Source organism: Oncorhynchus mykiss, chromosome 3, assembly GCF_013265735.2.
Source record: "Oncorhynchus mykiss isolate Arlee chromosome 3, USDA_OmykA_1.1, whole genome shotgun sequence".
In the NCBI taxonomy this organism is placed as follows: Eukaryota; Metazoa; Chordata; class Actinopteri; order Salmoniformes; family Salmonidae; genus Oncorhynchus; species Oncorhynchus mykiss.
In genome coordinates this window covers 83,127,523-83,137,522 of record NC_048567.1, presented here as the reverse complement: position 1 = coordinate 83,137,522, position 10,000 = coordinate 83,127,523, and the positions used below count along the sequence as shown (strand labels likewise).

The 10,000-nt window shown below is 51.7% G+C and overlaps 1 protein-coding gene across 1 annotated transcript in view; it reads left to right on the top strand.

The window, feature by feature from the left end:
* Positions 1-10,000, top strand: part of LOC110504940 (neuropilin-2-like) — a gene marked incomplete at its 5' end in the record, with an annotated part of 288,221 nt that overhangs the window by 56,184 nt on the left and 222,037 nt on the right. The window contains 3 exons of the mRNA XM_036965260.1: positions 5,173-5,400; positions 8,303-8,458; positions 9,671-9,840. Of these exons, the coding sequence (XP_036821155.1) occupies positions 5,173-5,400; positions 8,303-8,458; positions 9,671-9,840 (554 nt within the window). The remainder of the gene's footprint in view (positions 1-5,172; positions 5,401-8,302; positions 8,459-9,670; positions 9,841-10,000) is intronic.

Genomic DNA, 10,000 nt, shown 5'->3' with positions numbered 1-10,000 from the left:
GGGGAGACAGTGAGGGAGGTGACAGGGGGAGAGGGGGTGAGACAGTGAGGGAGGTGACAGGGGGAGAGAGGGGAGACAGTGAGGGAGAGGGAGGAGACAGTGGGGGAGAGGGGGAGACAGTGAGGGAGAGGGGGGAGACAGTGAGGGAGAGGGGGAGACAGTGATGGAGAGGGGGGAGACAGTGAGGGAGCGGGGGGGACAGTGAGGGAGAGGGGGAGACAGTGATGGAGAGGGGGAGACAGTGATGGAGAGGGGCGAGACAGTGAGGGAGAGGGGGGAGACAGTTAGGGAGACGGGGGAGACAGTGAGGGATAGGGGGGAGACAGTGAGGGAGAGGGGGAAACAGTGAGGGAGAGGGTGGATACAGTGAGGGAGGTGACAGGGGGAGAGAGGGGAGACAGTGAGGGAGAGGGGGAGACAGTGGGGGAGAGGGGGGAGACAGTGAGGGAGAGGGGGAGACAGTGAGGGAGAGGGGGGAGACAGTGAGGGAGATGACAGGGGGAGAGGGGGGAGACAGTGAGGGAGGTGACAGGGGGAGAGAGGGGAGACAGTGAGGGAGAGGGGTGAGAAAGTGAGGGAGAGGGGGGAGACAGTGAGGGAGAGGGGGGAAACAGTGAGGGAGAGGGGGGAGACAGTGAGGGAGAGGTGGAGACAGTGAGGGAAAGGTGGAGACAGTGAGGGAGAGGGGGGAGACAGTGAGGGAGATGACAGGGGGAGAGGGGGGAGACAGTGAGGGAGGTGACAGGGGGAGAGAGGGGAGAGTGAGGGAGAGGGGTGAGACAGTGAGGGAGAGGGGGGAGACAGTGATGGAGAGGGGGAGACGGTGAAGGGAGAGGGTGAGACAATGAGGGAGAGGGGGGAGACAGTGAGGGAGGTGACAAAGGGAGAGGGGGGAGACAGTGAGGGAGGTGACAGGGGGAGAGGGGGGAGACAGTGAGGAGAGGGGGGAGACAGTGAGGCAGAGGGGGGAGACAGTGAGGGAGAGGGGGGAGACAGTGAGAGCGAGGGGAGAGACAGTGAGGGAGAAGTGGGGAGACAGTGAGAGAGATGGGGGAGACACTGAGGGAGAGGGGGGAGACAGTGAGGGAGAGGGGGGAGACAGTGAGGGAGAGGGGGAGACAGTGAGGGAGAGGGGGAGACAGTGAGGGAGAGGGGGGAGGTGGGAGACTGAGGGAGATGACAAGGAGGGGAGAGACAGCGAGGGAGAGGGGGGAGACAGTGAGGGAGAGGGGGAGACAGCGAGGGAGAGGGGGAGACAGTGATGGAGAGGGGGAGACAGCGAGGGAGAGGGGGGAGGTGGGAGACTGAGGGAGATGACAAGGAGGGGAGAGACAGCGAGGGAGAGGGGGGAGACAGTGAGGGAGAGGGGGAGACAGCGAGGGAGAGGGGGAGACAGTGATGGAGAGGGGGAGACAGCGAGGGAGAGGGGGGAGGTGGGAGACTGAGGGAGATGACAAGGAGGGGGGAGACAGCGAGGGAGAGGGGGGAGACAGTGAGGGAGAGGGGGAGACAGCGAGGGAGAGGGGGAGACAGTGATGGAGAGGGGGAGATAGCGAGGGAGAGGGGGAGGTGGGAGACTGAGGGAGATGACAAGGAGGGGGGAGACAGCGAGGGAGAGGGGGGAGACAGTGAGGGAGAGGGGGGAGACAGTGAGGGAGAGGGGGAGACAGTGAGGGAGAGGGGGAGACAGCGAGGGAGAGGGGGGAGGTGGGAGACTGAGGGAGATGACAAGGAGGGGGGAGACAGCGAGGGAGAGGGGGGAGACAGTGAGGGAGAGGGGAGACAGCGAGGGAGAGGGGGGAGGTGGGAGACTGAGGGAGATGACAAGGAGGGGGGAGACAGCGAGGGAGAGGGGGGAGACAGTGAGGGAGAGGGGGAGACAGCGAGGGAGAGGGGGGAGACAGCGAGGGCGAGGGGGGAGACAGCGAGAGAGAGGGGGGAGACAGCGAGAGAGAGGGGGAGACAGCGAGAGAGAGGGGGGAGACAGCGAGGGAGAGGGGGGAGACAGCGAGGGCGAGGGGGGAGACAGCGAGGGCGAGGGGGGAGACAGCGAGAGAGAGGGGGGAGACAGCGAGAGAGAGGGGGAGACAGCGAGAGAGAGGGGGAGACAGCGAGAGAGAGGGGGAGACAGCGAGAGAGAGGGGGAGACAGCGAGAGAGAGGGGGAGACAGCGAGAGAGAGGGGGAGACAGCGAGAGAGAGGGGGAGACAGCGAGAGAGAGGGGGAGACAGCGAGGGAGATGTGGTTCTGTTCCTGCCAGAGATACATCCACAACGCTGAGCTGTCACAGTTTCCAGAGACACACGGCTCACACATTCATTCACTCACAATAGGACGCTCACACAGGCCTGAAGGCCTTACTTTGAACCGTCTGTCAAGCATCTCTCTCTAATGTACTGTAGCTGTGCTGAAGGCAATGTCTGAGGTTAGACAGCTCGATCTACAAATGTTGTATTTTGTTTTTGTTTGTTGTCAATCTGTTTAGTTTGCTCAGTGATAGTGCGTGTATGTACAGTGGGGCAAAAAAAGTATTTAGTCAGCCACCAATTGTGCAAGTTCTCCCACTTAAAAAGATAAGAGGCCTGTAATTTTCATCATAGGTACACGTCAAATATAACAGACAAAATGAGAATAAAAAAATCCAGAAAATCACATTGTAGGATTTTTTATGAATTTATTTGCAAATTATGGTGGAAAATAAGTAAGAAAAATAAACAAGTGGTGGCTGTATAACAGTATGTGGACACCCCTTCAAACGAGTGGATTCAGCTATTTCAGCTACCCCCGTTGCTGACAGATGTATAAAATTGAGCACACAGCCACGCAATCTCCATAGACAAACATTGGTGGTAGAATGGCCTTACTGAAGAGCTCGGTGACTTGGTGACAACGTGGCATCGTCAGAGGATGCCACCTTTCCAATCAGTCAGTTTGTCAAATTTCTGCCCTGCTAGAGCTGCCCCCTGTCAACTGTAAGTGCTGTTGTTGTGAAGTAGAAACGTCTAGGAGCAACAACGGCTCAACCGCGAAGTGGTAGGCCACACAAGCTCACAGAACGGGACCCGCTGAGTGCTGAAGCCCGTAGCGCGTAAAAATTGTCTGTCTTCGGTTGCAACACACACTAGTTCCAAACGTCCTTTGGAAGCAGCGTCAGCACAAGAACTGTTCGTTGGGAGCTTCCTGAAATGGGTTTCCATTTCTGAGCAGCTGCACACAAGCCTAAGATCACCATGCACAATGCCAAGTGTCAGCTGGAGAGTTATAAAGAGCAGTGGAAATCTGTTCTATGCTTGATGAATGAATCACTCTCCACCATCTGGCAGTGGGGCCCATGCAGAAATTGTTTGTTGAGATCGGTGTGGAAGATCTTGACTGGCCTGCACAGAGCCCTGACCTCAACCCCATCGAACACCTTTGGAATTAATTGGAATGCAGACTGTAAGCCAGGCCTAATCGCTCATCAACAGTGCCCAACCTCACTAATGCTCTTGTGACTGAATGGAAGCAAGTCCCCGCAGCAATGATCCAACATCTAGTGGAAAGCCTTCCCAGAAGAGTGAAGGCTGTTATAGCAGCAATGTTCCTACATCTAGTGGAAAGCCTTCACAGAAGAGTGGAGGCTGTTATAGCAGCAATGTTCCAACATCTAGTGGAAAGCCTTCCCAGAAGAGTGGAGGCTGTTATAGCAGCAATGGGTTGGTGGTGGTGGTGGGGGAGGGGTCTGTTCATCTCACTCGGTGATACCGGGTAGTACTTGGTCTCATGGGTCCATTTAACCCTGTGCTCTGGTCATTAGTAGCAACAACTAGACAACAAGGCCTTCAGTCCTAATGTCTACGTCACAGAACAGGATCAGATCAATGGATGAGCTACCAGAGAATCCCCTCAGGCCACCAGCTTGTCTCCCTACTACAAAAACACAGACAGGAGAGATGATACAGGACACAATGGAATATTCATTAGACAACAATGTAAGAGACAGACTGCCATCTATTTGCATCAATGATCACTTCTATCATGGAACACTTCTGTCATCACGGAATACTTACGTCATCGCGGAACACTTCTGTCACCACAGAACTCTTCTGTCATCGCGGAACACTTCTGTCATCACGGAACACTTCTGTCATCACGGAATACTTACGTCATCACGGAACACTTCTGTCATCATGGAACACTTCTGTCACTACGGAATACTTACGTCATCACGGAACACTTCTGTCATCACGGAACACTTCTGTTATCACGGAACACTAACTGTCACCATGGAACACTTCTGTCATCATGGAACAGTTCTGTCACCACGGAACACTTCTGTCACCACGGAACACTTCTGTCACCACGGAACACTTCTGTCACCACGGAACACTTCTGTCACCACGGAACACTTCTGTCACCACGGAACACTTCTGTCATCACGGAACAGTTCTGTCACCACGGAACACTGCTGTCATCATGGAACACTTCTGTCATCACGGAACACTTCTGTCATCACGGAACAATTCTGTCATCACGGAACACTTCTGTCATCACGGAACACTGCTGTCATCATGGAACACTTCTGTCATCACGGAACACTTCTGTCATCACGGAACACTTCTGTCACCACGGAACACTTCTGTCATCACGGAAAACTTCAGTCATCACGGAACACTCTGTCATCACGGAACACTTCTGTCATCAGGAACACTTCTGTCATCATGGAACACTTCTGTCATCATGAAGTGTTTTGAGAGTCTAGTTACTAAGGATCATATCACTTATACCTTTACCTGACACCCTTAGACTCACTTCAATTTGCTTAACGCCCCAATAGATCCACAGACGATGCATTCGCCATCGCACTGCACACTGCCCTATCCCATCTGTACAAGAGGAATACCTATGTAAGAATGCTGTTCATTGACTACAGCTCAGCATTTAATGCCAGAGTACCCTCCAAGATCATCTTTAAGCTCAGCACCCTGGGCCTGAACCTAAATATGTAATAAAATGTGATTTGATTTGAACAGTTCCCCAGTAAATCCAGAGAAAGCCTGCTGGGTTCCTCTCTAGGTTTCTTCCTGACCACTGTGCTTCTGCTTCATGCCTGGGATTCTGTAAAGCACTTTGTGATGTAAAAAAAAATAAATGCATTTGATTGATTGACTGATTGAATGGTTGTTGTTTCAGGTTCAGACTGCTCCCGTAACTTCACCAGTCAGAACGGGATCATTGAGTCTCCGGGGTTCCCTGATAAATACCCTCATAACCTGGAGTGTTCCTTCATTATCATCGTGCCCCCGGCCATGGACTTGACCCTGACCTTCCTGACCTTTGACCTGGAGAATGACCCCCTGCCCGGGGGAGAAGGAGACTGCAAGTACGACTGGCTGGAGGTCTGGGACGGTCTGCCACAAGGTGAGTTTACTGGACGGACACACACAAAACAAGAAGGGAGTACTTCTATCTAGGTAGGCTGAGAGAGAGTGAGAGTAAGAGAGACAGAGAGAGAGAGTCAGAGAGAGACAGAGAGAGACAGAGACAGAGAGAGAGAGAGAGAGACAGAGAGAGATAGAGAGTAAGAGAGAGAGAGTAAGGGAGAGAGAGTAAGGGAGAGAGAGTAAGAGAGAGAGAGACAGAGAGAGAGAGAGAGAGAGAGAGAGAGAGAGAGAGAGAGAGAGATCTTGTGTCCTTTAACCATTTGTACATTGTTAAAACACTGTATATATATATATATAATATGACATTTGTAATGTCTTTACTGTTTTGAAACCTCTGTATGTGTAATGTTTACTGTTAATTTTTGTTGTTTTTCACTTTATATATTCACTTTGTATGTTGTCTACCTCACTTGCTTTGGCAATGTTAACACGTTTCCCATGCCAATAAAGCCCTTGAATTGAATTGAATTGAATAGAGAGAGAGAGAGAGAGAGAGAGAGAGAGAGAGAGAGAGAGAGAGAGAGAGAGAGAGAGAGAGAGAGAGAGAGAGAGAGAGAGAGAGAGAGAGAGAGAGAGAGAGAGAGAGAGAGAGAGAGAGAGAGAGAGAGAGAGAGAGAGAGAGAGAGAGAGAGAGAGAGAGAGAGAGAGAGAGAGAGAGAGACACAGAGACACAGAGACAGAGAGAGACAGAGAGAGACAGAGAGAGACAGAGAGAGACAGAGAGAGACAGAGAGAGACAGAGAGAGACAGAGAGCAGGCGGCCCTAGTCATGGCTTTCATCTTCCAACGCTCCACTACTAAAATAGATGTAACAAAAACCAGGCTGAATAACATGGCAACCTGATGATACTGGGCTGGTGAGACTGGTATGGCACTGGGCTGGTGAGACTGGTATGATACTGGGCTGGTGAGACTGGTATGATACTGGGCTGGTGAGACTGGTATGGCACTGGGCTGGTGAGACTGGTATGGCACTGGGCTGGTGAGACTGGTATGATAGCGGGCTGGTGAGACTGGTATGATACTGGGCTGGTGAGACTGGTATGATACTGGGCTGGTGAGACTGGTACACTGGGCTGGTGAGACTGGTATGGCACTGGGATGGTATGGTATGATACTGGGCTGATATGGTATGATGCTGGGCTGATATGGTATGATCTGGGCTGGTATGGTATGATACTGGGCTTGTATGGTACTGGGCTGGTATGGTATGATACTAGGCTGGTATGGTATGATACTGGGCTGGTATGGTATGATACTGGGCTGGTATGATACTGGGCTGGTATGGTATGATACTGGGCTGGTATGGTATGATACTGGGCTGGTATGGTATGATACTGGGCTGGTATGATACTGGGCTGGTATGATACTGGGCTAGTATGGTATGATACTGGGCTGATATGGTATGATACTGGGCTGGTATGGTATGCTACTGGGCTGATATGGTATGATACTGGGCTGGTATGGTATGATACTGGGCTGGTATGGTATGATACTGGGCTGATACTGGGCTGATATGGTATAATCTGGGCTGGTATGATACTGGGCTGGTATGGTATGATACTGGGCTGGTATGGTATGATACTGGGCTGATACTGGGCTGATATGGTATGATACTGGGCTGATGCTGGGCTGATATGGTATGATACTGGGCTGGTATGATACTGGGCTGATATGGTATGATACTGGGCTGATACTGGGCTGATATGGTATAATCTGGGCTGGTATGATACTGGGCTGGTATGGTATGATACTGGGCTGGTATGGTATGATACTGGGCTGGTATGGTATGATACTGGGCTGATACTGGGCTGATATGGTATGATACTGGGCTGATACTGGGCTGATATGGTATAATCTGGGCTGGTATGATACTGGGCTGGTATGGTATGATACTGGGCTGGTATTGTTTGATACTGGGCTGGTATGGTATGATACTGGGCTGATGCTGGGCTGATATGGTATGATCTGGGCTGGTATGATACTGGGCTGGTAAGGTATGATACTGGGCTGGTAAGGTATGATACTGGGCTGGTATGGTATGATACTGGGCTGATATGGTATGATACTGGGCTGATATTGGGCTGGTATGGTATGATACTGGGCTGGTATGGTATGATCTGGGCTGATATGATACTGGGCTGGTATGGTATGATCTGGGAGTGAGAAAGAGGCTGTGAGCTGCAAAATGAATGTATTATCCCATAGACATGCCCCCCGATGCCCCCTGATGCCCCCTAATGCCCCCCCCCCCCCCACCCCCCTACAGCCACAGAGTCCTAAATCACACAAAACACAAAGTCCAGGAATTAAGAGTTGTTAGAAAAGAGAATTAGTGGAGATGAAGAAGAGATGACTTGGTCCTGGGGATCAAAGGAATGGACAGAGTGAAAGAAAGCGTTTCTAATCTGTAGACGGAAGAGGAAGAGGAGGACGGGCAGAAAACGAGAGAACGGAGTGAGAAAGAACACCTCGCCTCTCATTAAAGCCCAATCCCTTTTTCACGTGGCGTTAGGATAGAGAGATGGAAGGAGGATGAAGGGATGGAGGAGAAATGTTGCTAATACATCCATCCTTTCCCCAGTGGGACCTATTTCGCCAGCCCTCTGTCGTCTGAGAAATCCCAGGCCTAAGCTAGGGCTCGCCTCTCTTGTCAATAAAACAGGATTTATCTTATTACTAACTAACTTCCTGGCTGAGGATTCCTCATGATAAATAGTAAAGTCTGTTGTTTATAGGGGTGCTGAGGCTTGGCAGGGACTACTGATGTTGGCAAGTGTGTTATGTTCTGATAACCTATACTTCATGTTATTTTATGTTTTGTATGCTATGCTTCTAATGACCGTCTCTTGGGTTTGGGTTTGTGTATGTGTTTGCAGTGGGTCCTCTGATAGGACGTTACTGTGGAACTAAGATCCCTCCTGAGATGACGTCGTCTACAGGTATCCTGTCTCTGTCCTTCCACACGGACATGGCCGTGGCCAAAGATGGCTTCTCTGCTCGCTACAACATGACACACAAAGAGGTCAGCGACAGTAAGTACCGGACCAGTCAGTACCTGAGGGAGATCTGTTTCCATTTTCTATTGGACCTTCAGAAAGGAGTGTCCTTATTCTGCAGTTTCATTTTCCTGATGTCCCCATTTTTCACATAAACAAGAAAGTGGGTGTTGGTGGGTGTTGGTGGGTGTTGGTGGGTGTTGGTGCGTGTTGGTGCGTGTTGGTGCGTGTTGGTGGGTGTTGGTGGGTGTTGGTGCGTGTTGGTGGGTGTTGGTGCCTGTTGGTGCCTGTTGGTGGGTGTTGGTGGGTGTTGGTGACTGTTGGTGAGGGTGGGTGGGTGTTGGTGGTGTTGGTGGGTGTTGGTAGGTGTTGGTGCGTGTTGGTGCGTGTTGGTGGGTGTTGGTGGGTGTTGGTGCTTGTTGGTGCCTGTGGGTGAGGGTGGGTGGGTGTTGGTGGGTGTTGGTGCTTGTTGGTGCCTGTTGGTGGGTGTTGGTGCCTGTTGGTGAGGGTGGGTGTTGATGGGTGTTGGTGGGTGTTGGTGGGTTTTGGTGGGTGTTGGTGGGTTTTGGTGGGTGTTGGTGGGTGTTGGTGCGTGTTGGTGGGTGTTGGTGCGTGTTGGTGGGTGTTGGTGCGTGTTGGTGCGTGTTGGTGGTTGTTGGTGCATTTTGGTGGGTGTTGGTGGGTGTTGGTGCGTGTTGGTGGGTGTTGGTGCCTGTTGGTGCCTGTTGGTGGGTGTTGGTGGGTGTTAGTGCCTGTTGGTGAGGGTGGGTGGGTGTTGGTGGGTGTTGGTGGGTGTTGGTGCGTGTTGGTGGGTGTTGGTGGGTGTTGGTGCCTGTTGGTGGGTGTTGGTGCCTGATGGTGCCTGTTGGTGCCTGTTGGTGCATGTTGGTGCCTGTTGGTGGGTGTTGGTTGGTTTTGGTGAGTGTTGGTGGGTGTTGGTGCCTGTTGGTGGGTGTTGGTGCGTGTTGGTGAGGGTTGGTGGGTGCTGGTGCCTGTTGGTGCGTGTTGGTGGGTGGGTGTTGGTGCGTGTTGGTGCCTGTCGGCACGTGTTGGTGCCTGTTGGTGGGTTTTGGTGCCTGTTGGTGCGTGTTGGTGCCTGTTGGTGCCTGTTGGTGCGTGTTGGTGGGTGTTGGTGGGTGTTGGTGCGTGTTGGTGGGTGTTGGTTAATCCTCCTCTCTTCAGGTCTTGATTTAACTGTCCACCTCTATCAATCAAATCATGAATTGATCCCTGTCTCTCCTCCCCCAGCTTTCCATTGCAGTAACGCGTTAGGTCTGGAGTCAGGGAAGATCTCTGACGACCAGATCACTGCCTCCTCATCCTTTTACGACAACACCTGGTTGCCACGGCAAGCCCGTCTTAACAACAATAACAACGCGTGGACCCCAAACGAGGACAGCAGCAAAGAGTTCATCCAGGTGAGACAGCAGGCTAAACCTCCATGTTATATCACTATATTAAACCTCCATGTTAAATCACTATATTAAACCTCCATGTTAAATCACTATATTAAACCTCCATGTTAAATCACTATGGTAAACCTCCATGTTAAATCACTATATTAAACCTCCATGTTAA